Raw genomic sequence first — 18911 nt, 5'->3', positions numbered from 1 at the left:
GTTGTTCTCCTTGAATACATTGGACTGTTAATTTTAACCGGTGTCTTTCTTTCATACATACTTCGGACTTTTGATTTTAACTGTTCTTTTTGTTGAATACATCGAACTATTGATTTAAAATATTGAAAGTTTCAAGTCTTTAGCTTGCAGGGAAATTAGCGAAAATTGCGTTAAAAAATGTGTACCGCGTAGGCCTACCTACCTATACAGATAGACAAGATCCTAAGCAAGTTGAATAGAACGTTGTAAAATTTAGGAAAGAAATAATACCGGCTTTGCATAGTGTTTCTATCCTACTTATGAAATAGCCTAATATCATGATTTCTACTATGATATCAATGAATGAAAGAAATGAAATGAGAATAACTATTCACCAAAATGGAAACCAATGTTATCTCGTTGCATACATACTTTGGACTTTTGATTTTAACTGTTGTTTCTGTTGAATACATCGGTCTATTGATTTTAACTGTTCTATTTGTTGCAGAAATACATCAGACTATTGATTTAAACTGTTGTCTTGGTGCATACATCGGACAATTGATTTTAAATGTTGTTTTGTTGAATACATCAGACTATTTATTTCAACTGCTGTTTTTGTTGAATACGTCAGACTTTTGATTTTAACTGTTATTTCTGTTGAATACATTGACCTATTGATTTTAACTGTTGTTTTGTTGAATACATCAGACTATTGATCTCAACTGCTGTTTTTGTTGAATACGTCAGACTTTTGATTTTAACTGTTTTTTTTGTTGAGTACATCAGACTATTGATTTTAACTGTTTTTTTTGTTGAGTACATCGGACTATTGATTTTAACTGTTGTATTTGTTGCAGAAATACCTCAGACTATTGATTTGAACTGTTCCATAAGTACATCGGACTATTGATTTATACTGTTGTCTTGTTGCATACATCGGACTGTTGACTCTAACCTGTGTTTTTGTTGCAGAAATACATCGGCTCTTCCTTCAACGTCCAGGCCTACCGCAGTCTAAGAAGCTACAGTTATGCCAGCTCTCTGGCCTACAGCTGTCCATTCTACTCGCAGTGGTCTAGCTACTGCAGTTCCTTCTCACAGAGATCGCAGTTCAGTCGCTCAGCTGCCTCCAGTCGCTCGGCTTACATGCAGCAGCAGCAGTCAGCTTCTAGCTCAAGCACCAGCTCCTACCAGGCTGGTGCCCAGTCGGCAGCTGCTGGATACGCTGCTCAGTCGGGATACGCTGGTGGAGCCTCTGGTTTTGGTGGATACTACTGAGAAGCCCAACATCTTGCACCATCTTGATGGCACACTCTGTAGTTCAACTACATACAACATATGCATACCCTGTATCATTACTAATAAAGTAACAGCAACTTAAAAACTGGTTTTCTTATTTTAGAATTCTCTCATCCCTTGGTTCTAAACGTAGATAGATAGATAGGGGTACGCGACTAGGTGCCACCCCAACTACTTGTCCACTTTTAAAACCGGTTTTTAGGGGACAAGTAGACATGAGCCATACCCGTCTACTTGTCTCATTTCTGAGGAGGTGACAACTAGTTGGGGGACACCCTGTCGCGAGGGTGCGAGGTGTCAAGTAGTCGTCTACGGTCACGACAACCTATCCCCTTGACTCCACTTAACAAGAAATCACCATTCCAGCTGCCTCTTCATTTGAAAGTTGGAAAATGAAGCCTAACTATCAAGTTCTATATGAAAAGGCATAAAGATTCCTAATTTTGATATAATAAGTAGAGGGGTTTAGATACTTTAAACGCACTTTTTTGCTCGAAAACCCTCTCCCCCCTCGTCCATCCCGCCTCCCCTTCCCCCTGCCCACAGGGTGGGGGGGAGTTCTAAAAAAAAATTTCCCTTACCCCTGCCCAGTGGAGATGAGGGGGATGAAAAGAGAGAAAGATATATATCTCTCTCTCTCTCTTTCTAAAAATAGATTTCCCCTTCCCCTTGTCTAGTGGAGATGAGGGGTATGAAAAGAGAGAAAGATATATCTCTTTCTCTCTCTCTTTCTAAAAATAGAGTCCCCTTCCCCTTGTCCAGTGGTGATGAGGGGGATGAAAAGAGAGAAAGATATCTCTCTCTCTCAAATAGATTTCCCCTTCCCCTTGCCCAGTATAGATGAGGGGATGAAGAAAATGAGGGAAAAAATAATTTCCCTTTGAGAGGGAAAAATTCCCTAATGCTATACTGACAGATTAAAGTGAATCCTTCTCTCTACATCTGTTGCTATGCTGACAGATTGAAGTGAATTGAGAAATTCCCTATCACTCTACATCTATACTGTCAGATTGAAGTGAATCCTTCTCTCTACATCTATTGCTATACTGACAGATTAAAGTGAATCCTTCTCTCTACATCTATTGCTATAGTGACAGATTGAAGTGAATTGAGAAATTCCCTATTGCTCTACATCTAATGCTATACTGACAGATTAAAGTGAATTGAGAAATTCCCTATCACTCTACATCTATACTGTCATATTAAAGTGAATTGAGAAATTCCCTCTCTCTCTCTCTCTCTCTCTCTCTCTCTCTCTCTCTCTCTCTCTCTCTCTCTCTCTCTCTCTCTCTCTCTCTCTCTCTCTCTCTCTCTCACATCTAATGCTATACTGTCATATTAAAGTGAATCCAGAGAGAGGTCAATGATCTTTACATTTCAGTTCTGTTACAGTTCTTTTACATTTTTTATCTGCAATATCGTACAAGCATTTCCAAAGTTCATCGGAATTTTTAACAACAGATAATGCTGAATCATTTGTACAATCATAATGTAGATGGCCACTGTCTAGTATATCGAGCAATTCGAATATCTCAGATAAAATTGGAAAGTGTACATTTTCTGTTTTTGTTAACGGTAAATCAACATCTTGACATCCTGTTGAAAATTTAATATTCTTCGCAATTGAATCAAATTTGTTAAATGAAATTCCCATCAAGAGACGAGTTAATTTTTTGAATTTTGAAAAACCATAACACTGCATGTTAACGGCTTCCCAGATGTTTGACATGTGTCTCTGTTCTATAAATTAACAATGTGCACGTGTTGTACCTACAACTTGAAGACAGTCATGTCTTGCCTGTATAAAAAAGATCACACCACACACGTTGCTGTTGACAGGTCTAGCTCTGACCGAGTACTAAACTAAAAAGTGAGTTGGAACATTTGATTGAAAAATCATTTGAATACAGAAAAAGTTTATTTACACATTTCACCAGCACAACTATTCATAATTTCATCTTCAATTTTAATTAACTTATCTATACACAAATTATGAGGACGATAATAACATAGATAGTCTCTTATGTCATTTAAATTAACCATGCTTAGAGAAATGTCTTTTAATTGTTTCGCCAAACTATAATTTTCACGAGTTGATTTCCTAATTGCACTTTCACACTCATCATACCAATCAATACAGTTTTTTAACCTCACTTCCAACTTATTGTCAGCAGTCAACCACTTTCTCGGATCCATGATAAGCGAATGAACAAAACTAAGTGTAGGCTGGCACTATTATAGAGTAATTAAGTGGTCTTTCTTCATTAATTGCAGACAGACAACATGTACATGCTTTATGCAGTCTCAATACATGCATGCAATAAACACACTGAATCTCTTTTCCATTGTAGAAGAATCCATAACGAGCAAAGTTTCTTTTCTGCGAATTTGTGTACATTGCGGCCATTTTCATACTTTGCATTCGATTGTTTTCACACATGAAATTATTTGTTTGATACATATTTTTAAACAACAAAGAATTATAATGTTGGGCAGAGAACAAAGCACAATGTCCATCTGGTCTATTTTTATGAATGTTACACACACCATAACACCATGAACTAGTGAAAAAGCTGAAATCGGGTTTTGCAAAATCCTCTGGTATACATTGAACGTTAGTATGTAATCTTCTTAAAAACTTTGCTTTCTCAGTTCCTTTTGTGAAAATTTTCTCATAACCTACAAGGTAATCACGTATTAATGAGTCAGTGTATTCTAAATCTCCATCCTCCCATTTTATTTTATGATAGTGACGTTCTTACCATGTTACATCGTTATACAATTTTGCACTCAATTCTGTCTTTGCAAATGGTGATTTGAAATGGAATACAATATAATTATTAAACTGATCAATTATGGCAAGTTCTTTCACAATAATTTGATTACAATCTTGTTTAAACCAGTGAAGATCAACTGTAGCAATTTTCGTACTTGCTTGCTTGTCCACTTCATTCTCTTCTGTGGGCTCATCGAATCCTCCATCTTTCTCCCTCTCCTCCTCCTCCCGTTTCTGCTCCTCCTCCACCTGCAGCGGCTTCTGGATTGGTGTACTGCACCTTGGTTCATAATAGAAACTATCGGAATCAAGATCGCACTGGATACCAATAGACTGAGTTTGCGCTTTGTCAAAAATATCAGAACACAAAGAATAGGACATTTTAGATGTTACCTGTTCAAAGGTGAAATTGATAATGAACCAAATTTGTCAGAGTGCACACCTTATATAATATTGCAGCTGGTGCACTCTATCAATAAAATTACTGAACTTCTTTCACCATGCTCATCAGAGGTGTGTACTCCATCACACGATCGCTAATTAAAACGCGATAGGCAGAAGTATTTGCAGGTACTGCACTATTAAATTCCATTTCAATACGAACATCTGTTGATGATTTCAAATGATTTGCTTGGTGCGAACAGTCCACAACAATCAGCGGTGTTGATTCACAAAACGTTTAAAAGTCAATCTCTGTTCCGAGTTTGCTAGTGATTGAATGATTATAATACGAGGGCACGAAATCCAAAAACATCCGGTATAATACCTCCTTTTTACCTAGCAGATTTTCATATGGATAATACTCGCTGTTCAAATATACTTTAACATTGTAAATACCGCAGCTATCGAAATTAGATATTGATTTTTTAATTTTATTCTTACGATCAGTTTGAAATGCAATTATAACATATTTTGGACTATCAAAACTCGATGTGGTGCAGACTGCCCAAGAATGGTTAAGTGAATTTTGCAAATTTGGTAATTCACAAATTTCCCAATGCCGGAAACCTAATTTCAGTGGAGTGTCAGCATCGAGCAGTCCCAAAAATTTCAGTCTTACATGATCTTCTAAAGTTATGTAGGGCATTCTCCATTGCAGTTTTGTAATTTTCACACTAACGCTTGTTCCACTTGCGGACTCAACACAATTTAGGTCTGTCGGTGACCTCAATAAGACGAGTTCCTGTTTCAAATTTAAAATTATTCTTTGAAAATCTTCAAAAAATGGGAGGATTAATTTCAGCGGTACACAGAAAGTGAATTTATTATCTGTTAGCTCATATCCTGCTCTGTCAAAACCAGCCAAGTGATATGTGTTCTTATCGAGCGTATTCTTCACTAGTATAGCTTTGATTGTGGATGTTAATCCAATCAATCTTGATTTAGAAAGTTGCTGACCTGCTAATTCATATCGTATTTCGTCAAAAAGGTTGCCGATTACACGTTTGCTCGTATAATAAGTTTATTCTTCTTCTTCTCATCAATATTCAATTTATTCTTTAAAGATTTTATAATATCCTCAACTTCATATGCACCCGTATCCAGCTCAATTAATCTATCACCATATTTGAAGCTGGAATTTGTTCCTTTGTTAATGTTTGCAATACTATTGTAACTACAAAAATTAATCAATCCAATTTCCCATTCACGATTTTTATCCAATTCTATAATTTCTTGTAAATGTTCGTAGAGGTTACTTGTGTTAGATCTCAATGTAATAACAACCATCTTGTAATGTGTGTTCAGCACAAACACTTAATTACAACTGATTTGCAAGAAACAATAATGTAAGATGACCACAAAAATTGCTATTTAATGGTTGCATGTGCTCTACATTATAAAATATATTTACTCCAATTTCTTTTTTCCAATATTCGTCCAATTTGTATGACAGTTGTAAATTTCCAATTGGATCAAAATACCAAACATTGGAACCGACTTTTTTATATGCAACCCAATGTGTACCATCGTCGCTTTCCCTCGCTAAATTCACAATGGCATTCTCGTTTTTTAGAATTTTTTTGGGTAATGCATCTAGCATATATATACCTCTTAGCCGAATCTGTAATAATTTCGACCAATCAATCAAATCATAATTACTCAATTCTCCTTCAATATTCATGTCTTCTTCTTCTTCTTCTTCCTACTCTTCTTTGTTGTTCTACGTTTCTTAACTTGTTTTTGAGGGAATAAACTCACTCCATATGATGATGGGGGTGGTAGAGGGGGTGGAATTAAAACTCTCCCCCCACTAGTTATTTGAGGAAAAGGCTTCAAAAAATACCCTTTTCCTGCAATATGCTTTTTCAACTGAGCTATAGCTTTGCGTCTAATATCATTACTATAACTTCTCCTCTCATTCTTCTTCTTCTTCTTCTTTCTCAAAGACCCACCAAACGCCGCTTCAGCTTTCATGACGTTTGTAACAAGATAGCTAAGTGCTTTCTTGGCAGGAGGTGTTTGTGGATTTTTGAAAATGTCCCACGCAGCGTTTGCTAGAGCTCTGTCAGCTACCGCTCGAGTTTTATTCACTATTTTGTGTATACGCTATATCATGTACCTTACAGGCTCTATCTAATGAGTTTTGTAAAATGGTAAACCTTTGCCCCACTGGTTGGGTGACATTATGTGAAGTTGTGCTCCTTGGAGGGTTATCTCTTATGGTAGAGCCCCACGTTATGAAGCTATAACTGTGTAAGGTGGTAAATTGCAAATCCCTTACAAATGATACGATGCTCTTGATATTTATAAGAGCAGTTGTTAAATTCCCTCTTTTGTGAATAAATTCACAAAAAATTAAGGCCGTCCGGCTTGCAAAATTACTGGTTTCAAACCTCAGCTCAAGCTCAGTGGTAGATACATGAATTTTACAAATAAAAGTAATCACCATAAGGTTCAATGACCTGTGATTAATAGTTCTTACCACTGCTTCTATGAAGTTCTTGAAGAATACCAGTGAGGAAATTAAAAGAATATTTGATGACTGATTATCAGTAACCATGTACCCACTAGAGAATAATAAAGACCAACTATAGTTTTTTTCTAGTTGATTCTTAAAACACTCATCATGAATACAGGTATTCACCAATTTATCCTTCCAAAATTCCTTAGAACTTACAACGCCAGTTCTTGAAGCTCTCTGGATCCTTATATGATATAACTGGAACCTTATTAATATAATTTTCAATATACTAGTTCTGGCAAACTAATATGATTATCATCAAAGGATGATAAATACTGAGTGCTTTTAATAAGATCAATATTACTTGATTCAATAACTTTATATGCTGCTGAATATCTATTGGTACTAAAACAGCTCAAACTGTATATCACGAGATGAGTTAGGATATAATAAAAAATTCTATAGTTTTGTATGCTGACATAAAACACAAAATATATTCCCATAAAACAGTGTATATAAAACATTCGATATATCTATAATTTTTCTTAAATAAATTCTTTCTAAAATCTGAATAATTATCACAAGATTTGATAGCTTTCACAGTAGTGAGTTTCAAATTCATAAACACATTATATTCAATACTGATGCTTAGACTTCCAGTCAATTCAAAATTCTACAAATATGAACCTGTTTGGTTCATAGATTTGATATGATATACTTTGCTCAATTAGCAAAAATAATAATTAACAAATTAATATCAAACATGAGATCTCAGGGATTTATATGAGTTCGGGCCGTGCATGGAAGTAAGCTTCCTACATATATCAAATAAATTTATAAAATGTTCTTATGAACTATGTGATAATACTCAACACGTTGTGACCTCTTATTGGATTTAAGTTAATTTTAATAGCGCTTTTAATTAATTTCCCCACTATACGTAGAAACCTAAAACGGGCTGGTTTGACTTATCACTCACATAAATGAAGTTCTTGGCAGTCTCGTGGATTGAATTAATTATTTCCAATAATTAATTAGGCAGGCTCCTTTCGTCTCTGCTGGGCTAGCGCGTGGTCCAGATTCTTATAGATTTCTTTCCGAATTAAAGATATATTTATGGAAACAATTACGATTACGAACTCTTCAACAACACTGAGTTCACAGATAATTTAACATTTAATACAAATATTTCACATTATTTAAAAAGGGTTTGGCTTGGTAATGTTAAAATTTAAAAGGAAGAAAGAACCCTAAACTCTATGTGCGTCCTCTCAGGTGAAGAGCTTAAGCCAGAAGAAGGAGGTTTTCAGAAAAATTTGTCTCTTCCTAGAATAATTTTGTAAGCTACTCTCTGATTGGTCTTCAATTTAATAAACTCAATACAATTGGTCGCCTTGGAATCAGGGCTTCCTCTTTTTCTTATAATAGAAAAAATTGAATAAAAAGTTTTTTTACAAATATATGGAGTGTTTATCTTAAATTGATTTCATAAATAATCGTAACATACAATTTTAATAGATAATACATTTAGTTTTTTATATGAGTTTTGTATACTCTGAATTTTCGTGCTTTTGTAGATTATAATAAATATTTATACAGAAATAATAGTTGTTCGCATTTCTACACATCAACTTCCTTTAGTATACATAATATATCCTTTGTGAGTAAATTTTATATAATTCAACCTGTTATACTGGTTGATCGAATGATCAGCTGATTCGCTCAGCATTGATTCTAATAATTATCGATTTATTCAAGATCGACTAATTCTTTTCAAAATGTAAACAAATAATTCTAACCTCAATGTCCATGCAAACTTTTATTTTTTATAATCCACCAATAATAAGTAAGCCGCTTTATAATTTTTTAATCTTGCCAATGGGTTCTCATAGTTATAGAATCACAATTATACATGTTTTCTTATCGTTTTTGATAATACTATTACTCCTAATCGCTAATAATATTCGATTTAAGTTGATTGATCCTTTGACTAGGTCTAACCTCCTTTCCCTTTTATAATTCTATTAAATTTCATTGGTTCATTTTAAAATATTTGATGGTACTAGAGTACCACGTGACACAATACGCCCTCTGATTTCTGATATAAAACGACAATTCAAGAATATAATATAATTTTATGATCCTGTTGGTTTTGGATCAGAAATCACACATGTTACAAAGCCTGTTAACAAATCTACTGAGAATCCTGTCTCCTAACAATTCAACAACATATACAATAATAAATAAATTCAATTCAAATATATACACCTTACATCGGCCAATCTCCTACTACACACAATACACAAATATAAATTATCTCCTCCTCCATACACAATATAAACATTTTTTCCAATCCATGCTTCGCCCTCAGGCTGGAAGCACATTTGAACGTTGATGCAAAATCATTGCCAACCTAACAACCTTATAATTCTCTGACTTGCAGAATATAATATTTCTCCTCCCTCGACATAGAACAGTGGCTTGTACATTTTGATTTCAATCTCTTATTGAATTTGGGCTTTACTTTTATACAATGAATATTTTTAAAGGATAATCTTTGATAAATTTTATTAACAAGAACGTCTTATTCATTTGATACATTGAAACTTTGGCTTAATGCTTTTTGGTGGTAACTATGCGGTTTGATCATTTGGCGGATAATTTTATTTATTTTCTCAATTAGATTTACACATAAATAATAATAATATAATATTTTTTATAATATATTTACATACAATTCACATTTATATGACACTTGAGCTTCTTATTCGGGGTATCAACTTGGATGATTTAATAGGCATTGACTACTCGGGTTCTTGCGGTGAACAGGCAATGTTCGCTGGCTTCTGTTTATCAGCTGTCGCCATTTTGATGTCTTTAAGATATACAACGGTAAGCTGGTTTTTACATTAGAAGTTATTCATTCTCTTGCTTCATTAGTGAGGATGGTATTAAAGGTGGTTTCTAAATTTTTTATTTCTTTATTTTCAGGTGTTGTTATTCGAAGTGGATACTCGTCTGCTAATTAAGTGTATTGTTGGCATTCGTCTGGTACATATATCTCGTCAGGTAGGCCAATGACGTTTCATCAAAATATTATTATTTATATCCTTATCGCTTAGTGTCCTGATAATACGGTTTGAGATTAGAGATATTTTCCCACCAAGTTAAATTTGGTTTGCATTCTTCATACAACTGAACTGTATTACGTTCAGTTACGGCTGCTATTTTATATGGTCCAGTTATATGAAAGAATTTTCTGGTAGTTTTCTCCAATGCATTGGATAATCTATGGCTTTTTAAAAGTATTTCATCTCCGACACTGTATTTGAACTGTTTGGATTTATTATCATGATAATGTTTTCGTGAGGTCACTGACCTTTCTAATCTCTGTTGTACAATGTGACAGATGTCTAGGTTAGGACGAGTTAAAGCATTCGACGGTGGGAAATCTATCAACTTTTCAATAAACATTTTATTTCTTTCTACAAAAATAACCTCTACTGGTGTATATCCTGTATTCTCATTGATACAATTGTTGAAACATTCTTCCAGGAATGATAAATATCTAACCCAACTTTGATGTCTTTGTGCAGGGACACACGATCCGGCGTAACTTTACAAATGTTAATAAATAAAGAAGTGGCATGGGTGGGGACAGCGCCGTCCGGCGTTTTTGCCGTGTCGTGTGTTCATCTCCATATAGTACAACGCCCTGCTACTGCTTTCCGGTGGCAAAACCGGACGGCGAAGTAGAGAATATCCGGCAATATCGCCGGGTCAATTTCTCGCCGGGCCGGCGTTTTCGCCGTCGCCGGCGCCGCCGGCATCATGTGTTCTGCCCCATGCCTTCCTGTGTACTTCTTGCAACCGGACAGCGAAGCTTCGGATGGCGAAAACGCCGGACGGCGATGTCGCCGGATCGTGTGTCCCTGCACTTTCAGAGCAGTACGCCCTCATGAATCGTGAGATTTCTGCCATACGGCGCTCCATGGGATTCGAACTAGGAGAGTATGCGGAAGTTCGAGATATTTTTATATCAGCCAGGTCAAGTATTCTTTTCCATTGTTTACCACAAAAATACGATGCATTATCTGATAGAATGCGCTTAGGTTTTCCTACTTGTGGAGTCCACTTATTCACTACGCAATTTGCTAGGGCTTCACCTGTTAATTTACTGATGGGAAAGAACATGGTGTATTTAGAGAATGTGCATGTTAACACGAATATATATCTTTTCCCATGTTGTGCTAGGGGTAGAGGACCATAAATGTCTGCTGATACTAACTCCAATGGGGCAGTCGGCAATATAGGTATCATTTCTCCCCTGACTTGATATTTTAGATGTTTTGTTTTCTGACACAGGTCGCATGCTCTTAATACTTTGACTACCTTTTTGTGCATACCTTTCAAATAACAGGCTTCTTTTACATATCGTTATTCTTACTCCAAAGTGGCCAATTCTCTCATGTGTTTCCTTAATCACTCCCTCCGCTATTTCCTTAGGTATTATGATTCTCCAGTTATAACTTTGTGGTGTGGTGCGGTGAAATAGGAATCCACGGTATCGTGTGTACTGTCGCAGGTAGTTGGGCAGTTCAGATGGTCCTTCGTCCAATATTTCTAAAATTTGTGACAGCTTGGAGTCTTCTTTTTGCGCGTTCTAAATCCTTCTGGGTGTTAGGGTATTCTTGTAGACTTTAGGTTTGATATTTTCGGGATATGGTATGCTTTCGTCCATTTCCATTGCGTAGCATTTCAGGTTTGTGTCGTTACAGTATGTGGCATCTAGTTCTCGGGATAGAAAATCGGCTGTTTGGTTTTGTTTTCCTGGTAAGTGTGTGAGATCGAGGTCAAACTCTTGAAGAGTGAGAAACCATCTTGACAGTCTGTTGTGGTTTAATTTAGCTGTTTTAAAAAATGTGAGAGCTTTGTGGTCAGTATTGATATAAATTTTATTTCCCAACAGTAGCATGCAGTATTTTTTACAGACTTCTACTATACTTAATAACTCCTTTTCTGTAATCGAATAGCGTCTTTGTGCTGGGTTTAGTGATTACTGAAAAAGGCTAGTACTCCTTTGTCTCCTTCGGCACTTTTCTGAAATATTTCTGCTCCTATGGCGTAATCTGAGGCGTCTACATTTATGTAAAATGGTTGGCTCCTATCGGGATGACTTAGTACAACTATTTCAAGGAAAGCTTCTTTTAATTCTCGAAATATCTTCTCTTCTGCTTCTGTCCACTTCCATGCTTTGTTGGTAGATAGTATGTGACTTAATTGGGCAGTGTAGTGTGACATGCGGCTGTTGAAACGTCTATAGAATTGAAGAAATCCAATGAATTTCTGTAGTTGCTTTCGGTTAGTTGGTGAAGGGAATTTTCTGATGGCTTCTAATTTACTGCTATCTTGGGAGATGCCGTCTGGGGTAATGATATGTCCCAAATATTTGACTTGTTGCGCAAAAAATTCGCATTTTGATAATTTCAATTTGAGTCCACATCTGATGAGGCGACAAAATATTATGTTTAGGTGTTGACAATGGTCCTGAATATTTGTTGAAGAAATAATTCCATCATCCACATAGAGTGTACAGAAATCCATGACATCTTCTCCTACGGCTTGATGAAGGCAACGAATAAATATGGCCATGGCATTCCTCAGTCCAAAAGCTAGGCGGGTGAAGCAGTAATTTCTTCCATTGAATAAGAATGATAGATAATCTCTTGATTCTGCTGCTATCTGGATCTGCCAATAACCTGCGCTTAGGTCAACTGTAGAATATATATTCTTCCCACTAAAGGTTTGAAGTACTTGTTCTATCTGGTCTGGGCTCTCACGGTCATCTTCCAGAATGTTGTTAAGCGCTCGCGCATCTAGACATAATCTCACGGTGCCGTCTTTCTTAGCAACACAAACAATCGGTAAACTATATTGAGAGGTTGATGGTTCAATAATCCCCAATTCTAACATTCTGTCTATCTCTGCTATAGCTGCCAGGCGGTATGTAAATGGTATTGGATAAGATTTTCGGTAATAGGCTTCATGAGGTTTGACTTTGAGTTGGCATTCAAAGTCTTTGGCTAGACCTGGTTGTTCTGAGAAGACATCTCTATTCTCAATGAAAACCTTCGCGACACTGTTTTTTGTATTTAAATCCCATTCGGCATAACAGTTTATCGTATCCAATAATTTTTCAAACATTTCTTCAGAGGAAACCTCTTTATCAATCACGCCATCATCTGTTGTCGTTAAACTCAACACTTCAAAATGCTCCATGGTTTCTTCCATTTCATGAATACCCCAAGTCCTAGGAACGCCTTCCATGTGATATGCAAATTGTACTATCCGATTTTCTCCTGGATGTCTTTTTAAACTGAGAGGTGTAATAATTTCGGTGGTGGTGGTTTCAGGGCTTGCATGGAATTTTAGCGTATGGAAATTTAAACAGGTTCGAAAATACTGTAGAAAATCAGCGCCTATTATCATTGATGGACCTTTGACTGGTAACACTAGGAAAGTATATTCGAATATAATTCCTTCTATTTCCACTTCTAAGAGACATTGAGTGGTTACTTTTATTCTTCTGCCAGGATTAATACCGGAAATGTATACATTAGTGAGGGGTAGTGTAGCCATTGCATGCTTATCTTTGTTGTTTAAAAACATGTCCTCTTGTAATAAACAGCATTGTGAACCACTGTCAATCAGGGCTTGTAGTTTAGTCCCATACAACTTGCATTCGATATAAGTTTGTAGCTGGCTGTCTGATGTCACATCGGTACCGTCAGGATTTTCTAGGAGTGTTTCATGCTGATCGTCCCGGAAAGTGGTGTCTATGTGGAGAGGTTTGGCATGTTCCTCTAATTTGGCAGATGAATAATTATCCTTTACTTTGGGGGTGTCATATAGTCATGTAGTTTTAGAAGCACTTATTTCTTGATTTGGTGGTGGGTTATTTGCATGTTGATTTTGGGTTGTCTCTGTTGTATGTGCTACTGTGTAAGATGTATTTGTCCGGTTATGATTTTGATGTGTTTCACCTTGATTCTTGTGACCTCCATCTCGCTTGTAATTATTCCCATTTAAACGATCTCTGCCATCATAATATGCTCCTCTATCCTGTTGTTTACTATTGTAATATTGAGATCTATTTCTAGAATTATTTTCGAAAGGTTGACCTCTGCCAGTATTTTCAGGGTATTTTGGATATTGAGTGTTTACTCCGGCATTTGACATTTGATTCTCACCATTATAATTTTTTCTGAGACTATTGCTATTATGTTAAAGAGAATGATTGGAGTCTCCTGTGCGATCTTTTACCTGACTGGATTGGATACAGTGTAAATGTTCCATTAATTCTTTGCAACTGGCAATCGAGGATACTTCTAGTGTCATGCGAACATTGAAAGGAAGCTTTTTTGATAATATACTTGCTAGTGATGCATCCGCCATAGATTTGTCTAGTTGCGAATTTTTGCACATCATCTTAGCCACAAATTCAGTATATGATTGTCTGCCTCTATTATTATATGTGCATGATATAATCTCTGATAGTGCGTCCATCTGCTTACGTTCGCTCCAATACTGCTGCAGGAATTGGGAGATGAAGTCCTCCAGGCTATTGATATCTCGCATCCGGCTCTGGAAAAACATCAGCGGCTCGCCGAGTAATAGACTGGACAGTTGGAAACGCCATACTAACCAAGAGGTGGGTATCAATTCCTGAATGGCTTTTATTTGATCTATGAATGGTCGGGGTTGCATATGATGGTAGGAATTATCTAATTTTCCAAGACTTTGAAAAAGTTGAGCGCCGTTTACTACTTCAGTCGGTGTATAATGCATCTGACTGACTGGGATATTTTCCATATGCATCTCTATTCTGGAGACTCATTCTTCATTTGCAATCCATTTGTCATTCATAATTTTCTTATTGGCATTCACTTCATCATACAATCCGGTTAGCTTCAACTGTTGTCTGCCAATGGCATTCTCTAACATGCCCTATCTCTCTCGTGATTTTGCCCCCTCCTCTGCTAAATTTGCTTTACCTGTCTGCACGTTACTTTGTTCCTTGACTATTTTCGCTATTTTATTATTATTTTCCTCCACTTTTGACTCTATCTCGCCCTTATTTTCCAACACCTTCTCCATGACAGTTCCCATGATAGTGGTGCGTAGCTCCTTACCCAATACGTCCACCTGTTTTTCAACAACACTCATTTATTTGACAGGTGACGTCATCTATACGAGTTTCTAACTTTTTGATGACTGCAGATTGTGTATCTATTTTGGTGTCTATTATATTTCTCACTTCCTCCCTGAAGCTAGAAAATTTTTCATCCATAGCTTTGACATCCTGTCTGACTGTTTTGATATCTTCTTGTAGGACTTTGGTATTTTCCTCCAATTTATCCTGGATTGTTTTGATAGTTTTGCTGTTTTCCCGGGCTGTTTCTGCTCCTTTAGCTTGTCCTGCTAAGAGTTGACCAAACATGAGTTGTATTTCGTTTGTAGAATCATTTGCGATAAGATTGGTAACGTAACCGACTGAAGAGTCTAATGTTGTATTGCATTTTTCCAGGTTGGTGGCGGATGGCGGTTGACTGGTCACGTTGGATGGCGATTGGGTGGCAGCACTCCTCGTTCCCTCGGCGACGCTTGGAGCAATCTGCGAAGATGCCGGTACCAGGTTGGACGCCCTCACTCCCTCATCTCCCTCAGCCAGACTCTCATCGGAATTAATCACATCGACGACGTTATCGATCTTCGTATAAGACAATTGGGCCAAGTTTTGCAGGTCGAAATTGATGGAGCATATGCTGCCTCCCTCTCTCTCTCGTGGGGTCTCCGCTGCATTGTCCTGGGGTTGTTGATTGGCCGGTGTCGTAGCTACATAGTTTTGGGGGTGGTCGCTGAAGTAGGAAATTTGCAAGTTAGCTGGCGACTGGCTCATGGTGACGATATTATGGAATACTTCGAATAAATTGCCAAGTGTACTGCCAAATTTCAGGAATATTAAAATGGATTTAGTGATAGTGCCTATTCTGGATAAAATTGTGTGGTGTTAAAAGTTTCAAGTGTCATGTACATATATTACGAAACAAACATCAAGAGACAGGTATGACTTCCAACCTGTACAAATTACATTAATATAGTTCTTAAAATTTTAGTTAGGGTCTTATCTTCCTTAACAACAATAATATTATAATGCCTCAAATAACCTATAACCCTGGTCAGCATACAATGTCTAGATTCAAAGATCAAGATCAAAATTTGGTTATAAGATTTTATGGAAATTTCCATCCAATTTTTTCTCTATTATGAGAATTATGTTATCAAACTCGTGTGATACAGTTTGTCTGTATTTATGCAGCTTGAAAAATTTCAATTTGAAGAGCAACTCAATTATTTTAGCCAGAAACTTACAATAGATCATCAGATATATCTTGTCAAATCGACTTCAAGATTATATTTCTTGCAGCTTTCAGTTTTATCAATAATTTCATTAATTATTGATAGTAAGATTGAGTAGGTAAGCTTTTCATCATGCCCCACGTTGGGCGCCATTATGTAAAATGGTAAACCTTCGCCCCACTGGTTGGGTGACATTATATGAAGTTGTGCTCCTTGGAGGGTTGTCTCTTATGGTAGAGCCCCACGTTATGAAGCTATAACTGTGTAAGGTGGTAAATTGCAAATCCCTTACAGATGATACGATGCTCTTGATATTTATAAGAGCAGTTGTTAAATTCCCTCTTTCGCGAATAAATTCACAAAAAATTAAGGCCGTCCGGCTCGCAAAATTACTGGGTTCAAACCTCAGCTCTAGCTCAGTGGTAGATACATGGATTTTACAAATACAAGTAATCACCATAAGGTTCAATGACCTGTGATTAATAGCTCTTACCGCTGCTTCTATGAAGTTCTTGAAGAATACCAGTGAGGAAATTAAAAGAATATTTGATGACTGATTATCAGTAACCATGTACCCACTAGAGAATAATAAAGACCAACTATAGTTTTTTCTAGTTGATTCTTAAAACGCTCATCATGAATACAGGTATTCACCAATTTATCCTTCCAAAATTCCTTAGAACTAACAACACCAGTTCTTGAAGCTCTCTGGATCCTTATATGATATAACTGGAACCTTATTAATATAATTTTCAATATACTTGTTCTGGCAAACTAATATGATTATCATCAAAGGATGATAAATACTGAGTGCTTTTAATAAGATCAATATTACTTGATTCAATAACTTTATATGCTGCTGAATATCTATTGGAACTAAAACAGCTCAAACTGTATATCACGAGATGAGTTAGGATATAATAAAAAATTCTATGGTTTTGTATGCTGACATAAAACACAAAATATATTCCCATAAAACAGTGTATATAAAACATTCGATATATCTATAATTTTTCTTAAATAAATTCTTTCTAAAATCTGAATAATTATCACAAGATTTAATAGCTTTCACAGTAGTGAGTTTCAAATTCATAAACACATTATATTCAATACTGATGCTTAGACTTCCAGTCAATTCAGAATTCTACAAATATGAACCTGTTTGGTTCATAGATTTGATATGATATACTTTGCTCAATTAGCAAAAATAATAATTAACAAATTAATATCAAACATGAGATCTCAGGGATTTATATGAGTTCGGTCCGTGCATGGAAGTAAGCTTCCTACATATATCAAATAAATTTATAAAATGTTCTTATGAACTATGTGATAATACTCAACACGTTGTGACCTCTTATTGGATTTAAGTTAATTTTAATAGCGCTTTTAATTAATTTCCCCACTATACGTAGAAACCTAAAATGAGCTCGTTTGACTTATCACTCACATAAATGAAGTTCTTGGCAGTCTCGTGGATTGAATTAATTATTTCCAATAATTAATTAGGCAGGCTCCTTTCGTCTCTGCTGGGCTAGCGCGTGGTCCAGATTCTTATAGATTTCTTTCCGAATTAAAGATATATTTATGGAAACAATTACGATTACAAACTCTTCAACAACACTGAGTTCACAGATAATTTAACATTTAATACAAATATTTCACATTATTTAAAAAGGGTTTGGCTTGGTAATGTTAAAATTTAAAAGGAAGAAAGAACCCTAAACTCTATGTGCGTCCTCTCAGGTGAAGAGCTTAAGCCAGAAGAAGGAGGTTTTCAGAAAAATTTGTCTCTTCCTAGAATAATTTTGTAAGCTACTCTCTGATTGGTCTTCAATTTAATAAACTCAATACAATTGGTCGCCTTGGAATCAGGGCTTCCTCTTTTTCTTATAATAGAAAAAATTGAATAAAAAGTTTTTTTACAAATATATGGAGTGTTTATCTTAAATTGATTTCATAAATAAATCGTAACATACAATTTTAATAGATAATACATTTAGTTTTTTATATGAGTTTTGTATACTCTGAATTTTCGTGCTTTTGTAGATTATAATAAATATTTATACAGAAATAATAGTTGTTCGCATTTCTACACATCAACTTCCTTTAGTATACATAATATATCCTTTGTGAGTAAATTTTATATAATTCAACCTGTTATACTGGTTGATCGAATGATCAGCTGATTCGCTCAGCATTGATTCTAATAATTATCGATTTATTCAAGATCGACTAATTCTTTTCAAAATGTAAACAAATAATTCTAACCTCAATGTCCATGCAAACTTTTATTTTTTATAATCCACCAATAATAAGTAAGCCACTTTATAATTTTTTAATCTTGCCAATGGGTTCTCATAGTTATAGAATCACAATTATACATGTTTTCTTATCGTTTTTGATAATACTATTACTCCTAATCGCTAATAATATTCGATTTAAGTTGATTGATCCTTTGACTAGGTCTAACCTCCTTTTCCTTTTATAATTCTATTAAAATTTATTGGTTCATTTTAAAATATTTGATGG

At 35.7% G+C, this 18911-nt stretch overlaps 2 protein-coding genes across 2 annotated transcripts in view; both read left to right on the top strand.

Annotated features, from left to right (window-relative positions):
• LOC120353920 (uncharacterized serine-rich protein C215.13-like) overlaps positions 1-1366 on the top strand; it is a 31364-nt gene extending 29998 nt beyond the window's left edge. The window contains 1 exon segment of the mRNA XM_039439454.1: positions 955-1366. Coding sequence (XP_039295388.1) covers positions 955-1260 — 306 coding nt within the window. The 3' untranslated portion in view covers positions 1261-1366.
• A 12231-nt stretch (positions 1367-13597) lies between these two features.
• On the top strand, positions 13598-16799 carry LOC120353819. The gene is made up of 2 exons (XM_039438885.1): positions 13598-14670; positions 15547-16799. The coding sequence occupies exons 1-2, from the start codon at positions 14356-14358 to the stop codon at positions 15946-15948; spliced, it is 717 nt and encodes a 238-aa protein (XP_039294819.1). The 5' UTR covers positions 13598-14355; the 3' UTR covers positions 15949-16799.
• The last annotated feature ends 2112 nt before the right edge of the window (positions 16800-18911 follow it).

This window comes from Nilaparvata lugens, chromosome 12 (assembly GCF_014356525.2).
Source record: "Nilaparvata lugens isolate BPH chromosome 12, ASM1435652v1, whole genome shotgun sequence".
NCBI classification, from domain to species: Eukaryota; Metazoa; Arthropoda; class Insecta; order Hemiptera; family Delphacidae; genus Nilaparvata; species Nilaparvata lugens.
This window is presented reverse-complemented; position numbering and strand designations above follow the sequence as displayed.